This window comes from Pseudochaenichthys georgianus, chromosome 21, assembly GCF_902827115.2.
Source record: "Pseudochaenichthys georgianus chromosome 21, fPseGeo1.2, whole genome shotgun sequence".
Classification (NCBI taxonomy): domain Eukaryota; kingdom Metazoa; phylum Chordata; class Actinopteri; order Perciformes; family Channichthyidae; genus Pseudochaenichthys; species Pseudochaenichthys georgianus.
This window is the reverse complement of record NC_047523.1, coordinates 37,292,008-37,309,483: the sequence shown is the minus strand read 5'-3', so window position 1 is coordinate 37,309,483 and position 17,476 is coordinate 37,292,008. Positions and strand designations below refer to the sequence as shown.

General features: G+C 37.4%; 4 protein-coding genes across 4 annotated transcripts; all 4 read right to left on the bottom strand.

The window, feature by feature from the left end:
* Positions 1-1,452: 1,452 nt before the first annotated feature.
* On the bottom strand, positions 1,453-2,223 carry LOC117466815 (gamma-crystallin M2-like). The gene is made up of 3 exons (XM_034110284.2): positions 2,182-2,223; positions 1,836-2,078; positions 1,453-1,731 (listed from the first exon to the last, which is right to left on the bottom strand). The coding sequence occupies exons 1-3, from the start codon at positions 2,212-2,214 to the stop codon at positions 1,453-1,455; spliced, it is 555 nt and encodes a 184-aa protein (XP_033966175.1). The 5' UTR covers positions 2,215-2,223.
* A 1,818-nt stretch (positions 2,224-4,041) lies between these two features.
* On the bottom strand, positions 4,042-4,820 carry LOC117466836 (gamma-crystallin M3-like). The gene is made up of 3 exons (XM_034110312.1): positions 4,779-4,820; positions 4,427-4,669; positions 4,042-4,320 (listed from the first exon to the last, which is right to left on the bottom strand). Exons 1-3 carry the CDS (start codon positions 4,809-4,811, stop codon positions 4,042-4,044), a joined length of 555 nt encoding a protein of 184 aa, XP_033966203.1. The 5' UTR covers positions 4,812-4,820.
* A 2,235-nt stretch (positions 4,821-7,055) lies between these two features.
* On the bottom strand, positions 7,056-7,783 carry LOC117466957 (gamma-crystallin M3-like). The gene is made up of 3 exons (XM_034110484.2): positions 7,769-7,783; positions 7,429-7,671; positions 7,056-7,328 (listed from the first exon to the last, which is right to left on the bottom strand). The coding sequence occupies exons 1-3, from the start codon at positions 7,781-7,783 to the stop codon at positions 7,056-7,058; spliced, it is 531 nt and encodes a 176-aa protein (XP_033966375.1).
* Positions 7,784-10,660: 2,877 nt separating this feature from the next.
* Positions 10,661-15,915, bottom strand: LOC117466205 (uncharacterized). Its single transcript, XM_034109338.2, has 6 exons — positions 15,901-15,915; positions 15,511-15,753; positions 15,138-15,408; positions 11,349-11,362; positions 11,021-11,263; positions 10,661-10,936 (listed from the first exon to the last, which is right to left on the bottom strand). Exons 1-6 carry the CDS (start codon positions 15,913-15,915, stop codon positions 10,661-10,663), a joined length of 1,062 nt encoding a protein of 353 aa, XP_033965229.2.
* Between the last annotated feature and the right edge of the window lie 1,561 nt (positions 15,916-17,476).

The following is a 17,476-nucleotide window of genomic DNA, read 5'->3' as shown; positions in this document are numbered from 1 at the left end:
CATTATTATTCTCAAAAGTTGGTCTCTAGTCCCTTATTCCTAATTACATCACGTAGGTAGTGAAATACACTAAGCTGTGATTAGTTGGGGGCCAAATTGTAGTCTATTAGGTCTCTCAGAAGAGTCACAGCAAGAATTGGATCACCCTACAATTGCATAATCTGACACAGTGACAATTTGACCAGATACAAATGTTGTGTAGTCTGAAAGTAAGAATAAGTTGTTATAGATAAGAAAACTGAAAACAAAACAGAACTAATATACCAGCCATCATTTGTATGCATAGACTAATGGGAAACAGTTATAAAGATTGACCTACAATAATTACCCATGTGCTTCTGTTTGTTGCTGAGAGAGTGTCTATGTTGCAAATAATGGGCCTTCAAAACAATGAACATTTGTATTTGAGATAATGGGCTGTCGGACATATTGTTTTGGCTTTCGGTCCAAAGGGGCCTTCTTTCCTACTCTTGATGTTTTGGGATTATAGGCAGTCAGAACAATAACATTTCACCAAACTTTGACTTCAGTAAATGTCGATCTGTAATTGTGGTTATGCTCCCCCCACACCCTATATAATTCCCAAGTTAAATAAGCAAAGCCGTTAATTTCAGACATTTATTTTAAATACTATCGACAATTTACCTTTTAACATAAAAACAAGAGTATCCTTAATAAATAAACAATTGTATAGGTTTATGTTTTGGCCCTCAATTGCAATGATTCTTAATGAGAGGTTCATTCAATCAGTTGAGTATGACAACTGCCTCCAAACTTTGATACCCCCATGAGCCTCAGTCGAGATTCAACATACTGAACAATAGCTGCTTAATTAGTCTTCTATTTATCCATAATTTAACAAACTATTTGGATCAATTAATCATTTAGGTAATAACTTGGGTATGAAATCATAGTTACTGGCAAAAACTAAAATATTAGCTTACATTTGCTACCTTCAGTGGAAATGTTCAGTGTTAGCTGTTAGTCAGGCTGACTGCATTTGCACCTTACGCTAGATATTTTTAAAGTATTTTGTGGTAATTTGTACACAGTGGATTATGTAAAACTAAATATGCATTTAACCTTACTTTGAACATGTAGTAGTGTAATTTAGTTTTCCTTTTTTATTTTTAGCTTCCAATATTTATGATTTTTTATTTAATATACCCAGAATACTAATCCTTCTATCAAGATCAATTGTAAGCCTCTGAATGTTTGGTTAAACCGTAATATTTAACAACACATTTTGTCATCAGATTTTAAACTCTTAATGATGAAAATGTGTTTAGTTGTTTTAAAAAATATATGTTTTTTCACGACTCATATTTTTTGGTGTAATATTTAAAAATATGTAATTTTAAAAGTTGGACAACAAGCTTGAGAAAACTTACATTTTGCAGAAATTATTTATTCAATAGCATTCAATACATTCAGTGAACATTGAGTTAACATTTAGTTGCAGGAATCGGTGATGCGCCTCATGCTCATGAACCTCTGGCCGCTCATGCCCATGTCCATGAAGTTCTTGTACTCTCCGGGCCTCATGTACATCATCTTGCCTCTGAACTGGGGCTGCTCGTACATCAGCCAGTGACCATCCATCACGTTGCAGGACTGGCACTCGTTCATGCGGTAACGCTCCATGATGTTGTCACAGTCCTCCATCATCTCGTGACTCTGACCACCGAAGTTCTCCTTCTCATAGATCTTCATCCTGTACTGGCCTCTGTGCTGCTTTGGGGTGAAGAATTATAAATTAATGATTTAATGTAAAGAGTTGTGGGGTGGTCACCCATAGTATAATCGTATAATGGAACTTGCTACTCTATACCCACCATGGGGATCATACGGCAAGACTTGATGCAGTCCCTCATTCCCATCATGCTCATGTAGTCGGAGTACTCGCCCCTCTTCATGAAGCACTGGTTTCCCATGTAGTTGGAACGATCGTAGACCATGAAGCAGCCGCTCTCCACCCTGCAGGACTGGCACCTGCTCAGGTTGGAGGTCATGTCAGAGCAGTCATTCATGCACTCATAAGAACGACCCTGGAAGTTCTTCTCCTCGTAGAAGGTGATCTGAAAGAAGGGAATTTTAATGGTTAGAATAAATTATCAAAGTATAAACTGTGATATTGCAAACAGTAATTTCTGATTATTACAAAAAGACTTCTAAAAGTACCTTGCCCCTCATGTTCATGCCGGTGTTGCTCATGTTGGCTGTAGATGTGCTGTTGCTGGTGAACTGATATCCTCCCTGGTCAACCCTTGTCTTTTATACCTGTTCAACGTAAATAATTAGTGACTCCTCCCCCTCAGAGAACACCCTACTCAGCAACTTACCATTGAAGCCCACAGAATGGAGAGATTTTGTTCATTTTTCAGGGACCTGGTACTTTTTAGTGGACAACAGCTGAAGCAACATCTGACGCTTCACAACAATCTGAGAACAATACTAGTATTTTCTTTGCCTTTTCCCCCCAAGTATGATGTTCCATGTGTTACTTTATGTTGACCAATAGGAGAAAGAACACAGAGGCAAAATAATGATGTGGGTGTTGCCAACATGATACACACTTCTTTGTACAAACGGATTCATTCATATTTACATTATTGTTCTCAAAAGTTGGTCTCTAGTCCATTATTCCTAATGACATCACGTAGGTAGTGAAACACACTAAGCTGTGATTAGTTCGGGGCCAACTTGTAGTCTATTAGGTCTCTCAGAAGAGTCACAGCAAGAATTGGATCACCCTACAATTGCATAATCTGACACAGTGACAATTTTACCAGATACAAATGTTGTGTAGTCTGAAAGTAAGAATAAGTTGTTATAGATAAGAAAACTTAAAACAAAACAGAACTAATATACAAGCCATCATTTTTATTCATAGACTAATGGGAAACAGTTATAAAGATTGACCTACAATAATTACCCATGTGCTTCTGTTTGTTGCTGAGAGAGTGTCTATGTTGCAAATAATGGGCCTTCAAAACAATGAACATTTGTATTTGAGATAATGGGCTGTCGGACATATTGTTTTGGCTTTCGGTCCAAAGGGGCCTTCTTTCCAACTCTTGATGTTTTGGGATTATAGGCAGTCAGAACAATAACATGTCACCAAACTTTGACTTCAGTAAATGTCGATCTGTAATTGTGGGCATGCTCCCCCCACACCCTATATAATTCCCAAGTTAAATAAGCAAATCTGTTAATTTCAGACATTTATTTTAAATGATATCGACAATTTACCTTTTAACATAAAAACAAGAGTATCCTTAATACATAAACAATTGTATAGGTTTATGTTTTGGCCCTCAATTGCAATGATTCTTAATGAGAGGTTCATTCAATCAGTTGAGTATGACAACTGCCTCCAAACTTTGATACCCTCATGAGCCTCAGTCGAGATTCAACATACTGAACAATAGCTGCTTAATTAGTCTTCTATTTATCCATAATTTAACAAACTATTTGGATCAATTAATCATTTAGGTAATAACTTGGGTATGAAATCATAGTTACTGGCAAAAACTAAAATATTAGCTTACATTTGCTACCTTCAATGGAAATGTTCAGTGTTAGCTGTTAGTCAGGCTGACTGCATTTGCACCTTACGCTAGATATTTTTAAAGTATTTTGTGCTCATTTGTACACAGTGGATTATGTAAAACTAAATATGCATTTAACCTTGCTTTGAACATGTAGTAGTGTAATTTAGCTTTTTTATTTAAATTTTTAGTTTCCAATATTTATGATTTTTATTTAATATACCCAGAATACTAATCCTTCTATCAAGATAAATTGTAAGCCTCTGCATGTTTGTTTAACAACACATTTTGTCATCAGATTTCAAACTCTTAATGATGAAAATGTGTTTAGTTTATAAAATATATGTTTTTTCATGACTCATATTTTTTGGTGTAATATTTAAAAATATGTAATTGTAAAAGTTGGACAACAAGCTTGAGAAAACTTACATTTTGCAGAACTGATTTATTCAATAGCATTCAATACATTCAGTGAACATTTAGTTAACATTTAGTTGCAGGAATCGGTGATGCGCCTCATGCTCATGAACCTCTGGCCGCTCATGCCCATCTCCCTGAAGTTCTTGTACTCTCCGGGCCTCATGTACATCATCTTGCCTCTGAAGTGGGCCTGCTCGTACATCAGCCAGTGACCGTCCATCACGTTGCAGGACTGGCAGTCGGACATGCGGTAACGCTCCTGGATGTTGTCGCAGTCGTCCATCAGCTCGTTACTCTGACCACCGAAGTTCTCCTTCTCGTAGATCTTCATCCTGAACTGGCCTCTGTGCTGTTGTTGGAGAGGATTAAAACAGTTTAATATCTTAATGGCAGGTTTTGTGAGGGTTGTCACATGTAGAAGTATCACAGTATGACATATGCTTCTTAATACCCACCATGGGGATCATACGGCAAGACTTGATGTTCTCCCTCATTCCCATCATGCTCATGTAGTCAGAGTACTCGCCCCTCCTCATGAAGTACTGGTTTCCCATGTAGTTGGAACGATCGTAGACCATGAAGCAGCCGCTCTCCACCCTGCAGGAGAGACACCTGCTCAGGTAGGAGGTCATGTCAGGGCAGTCATTCATGCACTCATAAGAACGACCCTGGAAGTTCTTCTCCTCGTAGAAGGTGATCTGAAAGAAGGGAATTGTAATGGTTAGGAAAATATTCATCAAGGTGATTATTGTGATCAGATATTGAAAAAAGTCATTTCTGTATTTTAAAAAGATTTTCTGAAAGTACCTTGCCCCTCATGTTCATGCTGGTGTTGCTCATGTTGGCTGTAGATGTGCTGTTGCTCCTGATCTGATATCCTACCTGGTTTAACCCTTTCATTTTATACCTGCCCAATGTAAAGAATCAGTGACCCCTCCCTCTCAGAGAACCCCCTTATTCAGCAATTTACTATTGAAGCCAACATAATACCATACAGTATACAGGGTTATGTAAAAAAAATTCAGGTACAGGGTACCTCATTTAGAAAGATCTTTTCTCTCAATACAGAAATAATTCCCAACAATCCTAGTGGATAGGTTTGCCCATATGTATGTTAAAAACGGTATGTATGCACTGGATGGTACATACATTTAATTTATTTTGTTATATTGAGAATATTCTTCACTTGGCCCTGTATATCAGCCATTTTCAGAAGTTTTTGATTGATTTTAATATTGTAAATGCTTGTAGTTAATTTCTTTAAAAAAATATATGAATCTGGGTTACCCTCACAAAACACAGCATTAATATGATCTTCAATTAAACATTAAGCATGAAAATAAAACACTACAACCTTTGGGCTTTTTCAGTTTGATAAATGAAGAAATTATATGACAAAGATTCATGTGACAAAGTCAAACATTTTATTTAACTCTGAGTCATAGAATACACAGAATGAAATGAAAAACATTTAGAATACAAAAAATGCAAATACATACATGTTATACATACAGTGTGTGTATATATATATATATATATATACTGTATATATATAAATATATGTCATATGATCATTTCACTGTGTTTATGGCCTTGTACCTGTTTTCGCTAAACACAACATTTGAATAAACAAAATCTAACAAGAGAATTGTACAACAACTGATTAGAAAAGTTTTCCAGTTGAATTTGTTTGTACATTAAGCTAACAAATAATAAAGCAATTGTTTGACATTTTGAAATATCACATTTTTGAAGTAAAAACATATACATATATGATATGGATGTTTCTCAAAATGCCACATTATTGAGAGTTGAGTTTGTTTATATGTTAATTGTATTTTTTATGCGTTGATATATCTGTGGAATTAAACTAGAAATCAAATCAAAATGGACTGTTAGCTATAAATTGTGGCACAGTAAGACAGACACCACGCTATTCTACTAGGGTCCGACTTAAGAAAACATATGCACCAATAGACATCAAAAGCATGTGGATTTTGAGCAGTTTGATAATCCATACTGAACACATGACTTTAAAAATGTAATGAAAATACAAAATAACATTAACAGAAGCTATTACTGAAAAACCCAGATGCAGAAAAGACAAGTGTTTATGTTAAATGTGAGCAAAATGAATGATGCTGTTAATACCGCTTTAAAATAACGCATAGACTAGAGAATGTTTTTTAAAAGCAAAATTACAACATCATTTTGTAAAGATTTCCCTTAAGGTGATTTAAGATTTCATAAATTAAAAGGGTTCATTTCTATTGAAACATCAATGTCCATTGCACATTTCATACATATTGTATATTTTATATATTCCAACATAAATGTTCCTCCTGAATCTTCCCTAAAACAGTAATAATCTGTATATTTAATGAAAATATAAAAAGCTAGTGTTTTATATTGGGGGCCTTAATATCACTTAGGTTAAAACCATACTGACAAAATGTTTTAAGTCTCTGGTTATAGTGATACACGTTCTGTCGTTATGGAGGGTTGGGATAATTTTTCAAGTTAAACACTTGTTATGGTGCAAATATACCCTAAAGTAATTCAAACATGCAAATCCCTTTAAAACACATTCTTCATCATCATCATCATCATCATCATCATCATCATCATCATCATCATCATCATCATCATCATCATCATCATCATCATCATCAAATAATGTAATCTTACTTAAAATAAATGTGTATATAGTGTAATCACAATAAATAGTATCGGGTCTGCAAACCACAAACGAGCATTTTATTTTTGTAAATTAAAATTGAATTTCTTACTATTGTTAAACTTGTACTCTGATATTTACAGTTGACAGAGCTTTACTAATCAAAGTACTAAGCACTTTAGTCTTTTGTGTAGGGTTTCAGATATCAGATTTGTATTTAATATTAAAGATTAAAACAAGCAGTTGATGGTGTACGCTAAAAATCACTAAGATGCCTTAGTCATGTGATACAGCAATGGCTGCCAAACTATGTATTTGATTTATTATAAATGACTCCATCAGTAGAAACATTTTGTCAAAAAAGTTTTATTATTTTGGCATATTTAAACAACTTGTACACTACTCTTTTACATGTCAGTAATGCGCCTCATGCTCATGAACTTCATGCCGCTCATGCCCATGTCCCTGAAGCTCTTGTACTCTCCGGGCCTCATGTACATCATCTTGCCTCTGAACTGGGGCTGCTCGTACATCAGCCAGTGACCGTCCATCACGTTGCAGGACTGGCAGTCGGACATGCGGTAACGCTCCTGGATGTTTTCGCAGTCGTCCATCATCTCGTGACTCTGACCGCCGAAGTTCTCCTTCTCATAGATCTTCATCCTGAACTGGCCTCTGTGCTGTTTTAAGAGAATGAAACGGTTCGTTTAAGTTTCAAGATTTTTGAGGATTCTCCCTCATAGTAGAATCATTTTATAATATATGCTTCTATATACCTACCATGGGGATACTACGGCAAGACTTGATGCAGTCCCTCATTCCCATCATGCTCATGTAGTCGGAGTACTCGCCCCTCTTCATGAAGTACTGGTTTCCCATGTAGTTGGAACGATCGTAGACCATGAAGCTGCCGCTCTCCACCCTGCAGGAGTGACACCTGCTCAGGTAGGAGGACATGTCAGAGCAGTCGCTCTGGCACTCATGGGAACGACCCTGGAAGTTCCTCTCCTCGTAGAAAATGATCTGAAAAAGGTTACACAGATATGTGTTAGGAATTAAGTCTTGAAACAGTATTTAAATGATTGATAATCGAAAATATTGGTGAAGAGAATATGCTTACCTTTCCCATGGTCATGGTTGTAGTCTTTGTAGTTCAGAGAACTATGTTGCTGTAACACTGATGTCGGTCCTGTTTTAACTGATACTTTTATACCTAACCAAACCCACAGAATTTGTTGCCCCCATTGTCTAAATCCCTGACCAAGCAACATGGTATAGAGGCCTATAGAGTGCTCAGGGGCATTTGTCACATTTCCATGTGACTGGACCCCCTAGAAGACTTTAGAATGGATTTTTTCCATTGGCAATTCAATACAATGAGCTTTATTGTAACAAAACAAAAACAAACAATAGTCTATCTTACACATTTCAAAAACACAATGTGTGGCCTCCATTGGTAAGTGGACAGTTATTAACATGAGATTTATTTTTTATGGGACCACAATAGACAGGCTTGCCCGTCTGAAAGTGTATCACTAAACAGATATTGCTTTTCACATGCGTGTAGTTTTTGGCACTACTACATTAGTTTCTGGTGGAGATATTTGATATTCCAAAGATAACAAAACTATATGTTTTGCTGGATTTTGAAGACATTTGTATACATTTAGACAAATGCTCAAGACAAAAATACATATTGCAGTTCTAATTTGTTCAATTAATTTAGTGCAAAAACTCTACATGGAATTAGATAATTTGATGCCTAAACTACATAAAGGGAGAAAGACACTATTAGGGATTATTTATTCATTTGATTGGTTGGGTCAAAATACTTATAAAAGTCATTCTCTTGTAGGTATTTGACAAAATATAGAGAGGATGATATTAAGCAAATGGCAACACTATTGATTCAAACATCAGCCTTGCGTAAGGGCTCTGAGGGGTCTCAGGTGCTTCTTCTCAGTAACTTGAAGACTGAAAGAGATGTCTCTGAAGCTTCATTGGAACAATCCCTCTGGTGTAGACCCATACCTTCCATTGGTTTCATAGGTGCGAAATGTTTTTGAAGAAGGCCCTGTCCACTAGCTTTCACATGTGTGTTGCAAAAGCACAGACATGATTTTTTTGTTTTGAATAACTCCTGTGGACGAGGGTCTTCGGCAAGAGAGCTTGGAATTTCATTCACCAGTCCAAAAAACACCTCAACAAAGTTGATCCATTCATTGTCTGATATTAGACCCATATTCAACAGCTTCATTGAGAAGTGCTGTCAGCATATATATTTTACCCCTCTCTTTTGCAATGATTTCCAAGCAGGGTTATCCTACTTCAGCCATAACTCTTGTAAATAAGAAATGGTGATGTGCTTAATCCACAACTCAGTGCCTTTTCAGTGGTAAGGCCATTTATTGCATTGAATTTGGCCAATTGCTTGACAATAACTTCTCTAGTTTTCTAAAAGAAACCATGTTTGTTCTATCCCCTTTCTATTCCTTTATCTGTCTTCTTGCATCCCTTTCTGTCATTGTGAAATACGATTATGCAATGCATTAATAAGTATTAGTTAGGGATGAGTTAAAAAGTCAATGCTAAATCTACTCTAAGGCTCGATTAGTGTAAAAAAGTAAAGATTGTTTATCGGTACCATTTGACCTTAATTCCAAATCACCCTAAACTACACCTTCGTATTTCAGTAACTCCAACATTGCCTTCATTTGTCTTCTTAGTTGAACTGGGACAATCGAGAATCACCCATCTTTTTTTAGTTGGAGGGTGTTTGAATCCCAGGGTGACCCTAAAGATAAGTGAGTAAAATGCAATATCTATGAAAAGTAGCCCCAATTGGTTGGCAAGATTGGAGTTAGTTACTGTTGCTTATTTTTACACAAATCATTGTTTTGCATGACTAATTCATTATACTTAACCTCTATTTTATGTGTCACATGATGTCGAGAAACACTATTTTACAATTAAAGATTTCTGTCTTGAATTAAGGTGACATTTCATACATGCATTCTTTAACTGCAACTCTAAAGAAGTTGGCTGTTAATCACTCCTCTCCTCTATGGTGATAATTATTACATTCATCCTTATAAGCTGTATGAATGGCTGCCTCCCCTCTCTTTAATGCATAACAAAGACTGGGTTATATTTATTTATAAGGCCCTTACTGCTTGCTCTGCCCTTACATTTATGCGTTACTATCTTTTAATATGTTCCCTTATTGAACACAGTTAAATGATTGCATTACTGTACATTGCTGGTAACGGCTGTATTACTGAGCTTGGGAAATCCAGTTCACTTCAGTCTGCACTTTAAACATGGAATAATTATGCAACAATCTGAAGCTAGCATCACTATTACCCAGAGAACCTCAAATGTTTAATGTAATCCAATTTTACTTTCAGTTGTTCTACTTGTCTGTTGAGTGTGATATAACCTGGATATTTCGAATTGATGGGCTCATAGACCACGCACCCAACCTGAGAATGGTAGTTCATTATGCCTATGCAAATCACGCTGGAGTAGTCTTTTACATGTAGTACATATGTGCTTTTTAAGGAACAATGTATTCAAGTGATGGATGTAGTTCCACGGCTTAGCTACTATGAAAAATTGGTTCAAAGCCAAGCATACTTCCTTGGGTCTTTTTCAAGACATTGAGAGGTACATAGTTTCTTTATTGTGAACCTATTTGTACAATTTATTTAAAATGTAATAAATAAGCTTTACGTATTTTGGAAATTATGTCTATCTTTTGGCTCTTTACATGTGTAACCAGAAGATGTCTCGCTGTACTTTTGAGGTTTGATATGAACTGCCTTGTATTCACATGTAGAAAGGACCAAATATTTGCAGAAAGGAAGAAGAAAATGAACATTTTAATTTTAATATATGAAATATTTTCCGATCAGTGATAATCTGCATTTCTCGAGAGGGTTTACTTTCTTAAATAAATACCGTGACACCACAATTTAGAAAGTTACATTATTTATTGTTGTCAAAATGTCAATTAGCACATATCCATAATGCGCCTCATGCTCATGAACTTCATGCCGCTCATGCCCATGTCCATGAAGTTCTTGTACTCTCCGGGCCTCATGTACATCATCTTGCCTCTGAACTGGGGCTGCTCGTACATCAGCCAGTGACCGTCCATCACGTTGCAGGACTGGCACTCGTTCATGCGGTAACGCTCCATGATGTTATCGCAGTCCTCCATCATCTCGTGACTCTGACCACCGAAGTTCTCCTTCTCATAGATCTTCATCCTGAACTGGCCTCTGTGCTGTGTTTGCCGGAAGAAAAAATAAACATCAGACAGTGGATTGATAGAATCTGACAGTGTTGAATTTGGTCAAAGATGACCTACCATGGGGATCATACGGCAAGACCTGATACCATTGCTCATTCCCATCATGTTCATGAAGTCGGAGTACTCGCCCCTCTTCATGAAGAACTGGTTTCCCATGTAGCTGTTGCGGTCGTACACCATGAAGCAGCCGCTCTCCACCCTGCAGGACTGGCTCCTGCTCAGGTAGGAGGACATGTCAGAGCAGTCGCTCATGCACTCATAGGAACGACCCTGGAAGTTCTTCTCCTCGTAGAAGGTGATCTGAAAGAAATTCAAAAGTCAAAATTAAATATTTGTAGGCAAATTGACATTTATTTAATTTAATCATTTGCTTCTTTTTTTCAACCTTGCCCATGTTGATTCAGGAGGTTTTTCTGATCTCTGAGAGAAATGTTTCTGAACTGATACTCTGCCTGTCTGAACAAGTCACATTTATACCTGGCCAGAGACAAAGACTGGGTGCCCCTCCATTGTTCAAATCCCTGACCCAGCAACCTCCTATAGAGGCATATAGTTTTGAATTGCTCACCGCCAATGTTCACGGTCATAACCTCAAACGGTCAAACAGAATTTTCTTTTAACACAAATCGAGGTATGTTTTTCAAGAATGTTTCAGTAGTTTGTCTATACGAGTATTCTATATACATTTAGACAATATCACTACTGTTTGAGTAATTGTCAAGTAATTGTAGTTAAATTATATTTGATATTTATTCTTATTTATTCATTTGTATAAATCCCCTGAATCAATAGGCGCTAGCTAACTTACATTTTGTCCAAAGCTAAACAAACATTAATTGTGGGATATTTCATAATTGCATTGTCATCTGAAATATGTATGGTAATATCAATTTATAAATGACAAAACACACTGCCATTGATTTTGTGAAAGAGAATGGCTGGATTGTCATTACGGGCATCAAGGAGTTATCACATATTGAATAAAGAAACCAAGACATCGATTTGAGATACCATATTTTTCCAATAATTTGATTCAGATATTTATCTGTACTAATCCCAAAGCAAACGAATGGATTTCTGTGGCACCCATTATAACCCTTTTGATGAAGCCATATCTAGGAGCTTATATTATTTAATAGTTATCCATTTATTTTATTGTTCTTTTTTGTTTATAGTAAATCTTCCTTTAATTCTTATTTAAGTTTATCAAATAAGTTGTACTATGCCTCTGTTTGTAAAGGCAGCCTTTGGGCACCGGGGGACGGGATACCTGCTCATTATAAATATGGGAAACAGGTGGTAGTGAGTGGCGCACCCGGTAGGCTTATGGTTTTTTACCATCGGGTAAGAAGGAAGAAAAAATGCTTGATGTGTATAATAAATTGCACTGAAACGACTTTTGCTCGGACCTTGATTTTTACTCATGCGTAAGATTCGCTGACAGGTGCCTCAGCAGCACTTTGCGTTATATTTCTTTCTTATATTTTTATGATTTTGGCCGCTTTACCTTTTGAAGTGAAGGCAGACTCCAAAGTGTGCTTCTAGACTCTCTCAATATACTCATTGTTCTGCATGCATTTCCAATATACCCTTTATATTACAGTGACCTGTTTAACATTGAAATCCTGGAAATCTTGCTTTTGCTTAACTGGATTTATGTGAAGTGAATGTAAGTGAAAGTTGTAGCATTGTGTGGTTGAGACTTTATGTGTGCATCGGCTCACAAAAGTCGGGCCCCCCCAACACAAATAGGCAGGCTCAGTGGCGGCGCCAGAGATTTATTTTGGGGGTGCTGTGGGGTAGCTTGACGTTTCATAGAGGGTGCTCAAACATTTAGGGTTTCCCATTAATGTACCGGGCGCTACAGTGGAATGTTCTACTGCAACAATCCCCACGCAGATACACAGTGTTCCCGCGACTGTTACAATGGAGGCTCGATAATCAGCTCACGGCATATAGGTGTAAGCAGGGGTCAAGTGCTATTTTTATAGGTGGTGTGTGGACCTCACATAGGGGGGTCCGGGGGCAAGCTCCCCCGGGAAGCTTTCTAAATATTTAAGTTAAAAGCATCGATCTGGTGCACTTTGAGAGCAAAATGAAGAGATCTATGGATACATCTCTCAACATCCATTTGAAACTGAACTGTAAACAGATTTACTATTTCTTTATAGATATTTTGCAAATCATTATCTTATTTTTTTATAACTATAATAATCATATAAACGTGTGCCTCGGAAATAATTGTTTACATCAATGGTGACCAAAACGTTTGAGACCCACTGAGATAACACTGAGAGAGTCCTTTAGCTCACTGAGTCTCTCAGTCTGACAGGAGAGGACTCTCCTCCACTTTGTTGTTGAAAAAACTCCTTATATCCGTTAGCGTAGCTCGCTAGCACCAGAAGCTAACATCAACGATCTCCGGTACCGGTGCGCTCTCTCTCTCGCGCACACAAAATGGCTCGTTCCACACACACACAGAGCCGAGCTTTAATGAAACACAGAGACCCATACGTAATAGTACTGTACCATATTATTTTCGAATCAATAATCTTTCAAAATATGATTTTTTTTTTTTTTTTTCCTCCTGGTCTCTCGCGCCCCCCTTACAATTTTGAATTTTCAGAGGATTCAGTCAGTGAGAGAAATCTTTCTTATTGGCTGTTTGGCTTATGTGAATCAGTGCAAAAGAACAGAAACGGACATGAGGAAAACAAGCAAGGCACTAAAGTCAAGAAAAACACTCACGCTCTTTTGATTTACATCTTCATCTAATATGATCATTCAGGTACAATACTTGGATATTTTGACAACAACATAGCCATTAGGAAGGAAGTTGACAACACAGCCTGTATTTCTATAGTTTCCCAGTTTCCTTTTTTGAATTTAAAATCCAAAGACTACTGCCACTATAACTTAAAGGTATTTCCCAGGCGCAGAAGGTATGTGCTGGTTGGCTGTAGCAAAGAGGCTTTAGTCTTTGCATTGTGTTCAATTGTGGCTATTTGGCCAAGACACAGGCAATATGAGGAAGCAGTGGTTCTCCATTTCCTCTAGTTCTTTGAGGACGTTTTTTTATGGTGTTAACTCAATTGATTTGTTGCATTACTTAATATTTGTCCATCTGCAAAGTTACTAGCTTGGATTATCTGTCAAAAGAAACAGCTTTTCAGTTTTTATCTTGAAACTTGTTTCACTATATATGAGCAATTTCTCTTTTATAACTTTTTGTCGTCCTTTCTGAATATTTGAATCAGCTTTTGAGAAGTCATTGATATAAGTGATGGCTGTGCACATAAACACAAACTATTGCTCCATCAGCAGCTAACTACTTATAGTTTACTTCTAGTTTCTTTGTGCAGGGAAAGTGTTATTGTCGTTAGCCTCTCACTGTGCAAGGGTGTGCAGCAATCAAATCAATTATCCATCCTCATTGATTCTAAGTACAAGTACCGCATGAATCCACAGTATTGATTTGCTGGCTGTGTCTGAAAACCTGTATCATGAAATCCCTCCATAACTTAAGGCACATGGACGGCGTTGCAGAGGTACTTTATTGACGAGGACCAATATCTGTTGGCTTGTTTGAAGTACAAGTTTTAAGAAAACAGATGCACATCAGTCTTGTATTGATAAAAATATCATATTAGACTCCAAATACCCCCCTGACCCCTAAACCAGTCCATGTGCCTGATGGATGATTGTTAAAATAGTACTCAAGCTATTTAGATATGCACCCTTCAAAAGCGCTGTTTACTGCTTTCCCTAGAATGCTTGTCTAAAGCATATTTTTGGATGATCATTCTACAGAAGATATTATAAAGAAGGTGAAACTGCTTTCACAGAGACTTTATCATTGTTATCGAATCACAAATACAATGATACAAAATGGTTCAAACTATTAACCTAGTAGAACTGATTGAGCAACAATTAGAACAAGACTCTTGAAACCAATTTTACCATTTCTAATTTTTATTGTTTTTATTGCAGTTATTATATGCATGAAAGTTTACCACTCATAGAAATGGGCCTTATGATCATTTACAACCCTGATGCACATCTCATCTCCATTGATATTGCCTCCTGTACTTCCCCAGACAACCAGTGAACATCAAAGTCAAAATAGAAGAATGGAACGATTTTATTTAGCAGATTTTTGCAAACATTTAGTTGCAGGAATCCATGATACGCCTCATGCTCATGAACCTCTGGCCATTCATGCCCATCTCCCTGAAGCTCTTGTACTCTCCGGGCCTCATGTACATCATCTTGCCTCTGAAGTTTGGCTGCTCGTACATCAGCCAGTTTCCGTCCATCACGTTGCAGGACTGGCAGTCGGACATGCGGTAACGCTCCTGGATGTTGTTGCAGTCCTCATTCATCTCATTCATCTGACCACCGAAGTTCTCTCTCTCGTAGATCCTCATCTTGTAGGATCCTCTGTGCTGTTGAGGAAATGTTTGAGAAAAGTAGACACAGAAGATCAGAAAAACATTCAAATAAATCTGAAGGGAATATCTTTGAAGAGGATGAATATCCTACTGTACCATGGGGATGGTACGGCAAGACCTGATGCAGTCGGACATTCCCATCATGCTCATGTAGTCGGAGTACTCGCCCCTCTTCATGAAGTACTGGTTTCCCATGTAGTTGGGGCAGTCGTAGACCATGAAGCTGCCGCTCTCCACCCTGCAGGAGTGACACCTGGTCAGGTAGGAGGTCAGCTCAGGGCAGTCGCTGCTGGTCTCATATTGACTACCCTGGAAGTTCCTGTCCTCGTAGAAAATTATCTAAAAAAACAACAATGATTCATTTTTATTATTTTCAATGAGCTCTGAGAAGGATTTTAATTACTGTCCAATGAGAATTAATAACAAGCTTTATACATTTTGGATTGAAGTGTTTTTTTTGTTGACTGAATCACTACCAGTACCTACCTTGCCCATGGTCATGATTTGTATTTGGTTGGTCCTCTGGACTGAGCTGTGGCTGCTGTGTAGCTGGTAACCATAACTTTTATACTTGCTCAATGTGAAAAATGATGTAGGGCTGCTATTGTGCAAACCACTGAGTCAGCCACATGCCATAGAAGCACGAGCAGTCAGGGTGCTGAACAGTTATTTAGCACTATACCTCTGGTGGAAATTCATGTACTGTACACATACAGTATTGTTGTCCAACATATAAAGAAAAGCTTCCAACCGTAATATTACTTCCATCATTATCTTTCACAGTGTACTGGATATTTCACTTGATTTTCAAAATGATTAGAAATATGTTCTTCAAATATAATTCAACATCAATTCTTAAAAATCTGATAATAGAGGCAATGTAAATTAATTATCTGGCTAAGGACAATGTGATTTTAACAATCTAATTAAAAGGATACATCCGGTAATATTTGGATTAATATATATAATGTTTTACATTTTAATAAACCTATTGTGTTGCCTTATAAAGTTATGTTGGGATAACCTTTTATAAGCTTTTATAGAGGCGTACACCAATGTTGTAGTTTTATATAGAGATAAGTTAACATTATTATGGTTGTGAGCATTTAGTGAGTTCTTCTTGAATGAAGTGAAAAATAGTAGCTAGAGGAATAACCAATCAGATTATGCTTTTTTTTTTGCCTCAGCCGTGGCCGAGGCAAAGCAGCGGGTGTGGAAGAAGTTCGGAGAAGACATGGAAAAGGACTTTCGGGCGGCACCAAAGTTGTTCTGGTAAACTATCTGACAGCAGGGAACCATCCAAGCTGTGTACAGTAAGGATGGGACGTTGTTGACCTCAACTAATGGAGTGTTAGGGCATTGGAAGGAACACTTTGAGGAACTCCTGAACCCGACAACTCCGCCCTCTATTAGGGCTGCACGATTAATCGAAAAAAGATCGTGATCTCGATTCAGACACCTATGCGATCTCATTTCTAAATTACGGCGATCCTATGACGTCAAGCTGATTTTTTTTGGGGGGGATTTTTTACATTTTTTTATTATTTTGCCTCTGAATAATACCAACTTGCAATGTCAATCATACTTAAACGATGTAAAGCAAATATACTCTATACATTTAACATTAAAGTACCATGATCGCATGCAAATGGTAGTGTTCTGTCTGTCTCTCCTCCTCTCATGCCGTGTTAACGCTGCAGCCACTCGTGTTGCCAGTTTTTGCGGAAGGAATAAGCAACCAGGTCTATGAAAACAAGCGCAAAAGAACATGAGCACTTTAAACCTATACATGTCGGGTCTACAAGCTCACAACCGCAACAACCATTATTACTTACTACCAAGCAACTTCACAGAAAGATAAGCCCAATGTGGCTTATACAGATGTAGCACTCCAGATCAGACTCAAATGGGTGTGTCCCAGTCAAAAGCCCAGCGGATGCCAGTGGCTGGGGGTGTTGCCAAATTGCTAGAGGGCGTTGCCCAATTTCCCCATTTGTTCAATTACAGGATTTAACCATGAGATGGCGCTTCATTCACAAAATACACAATGGGTGTTGTAGAA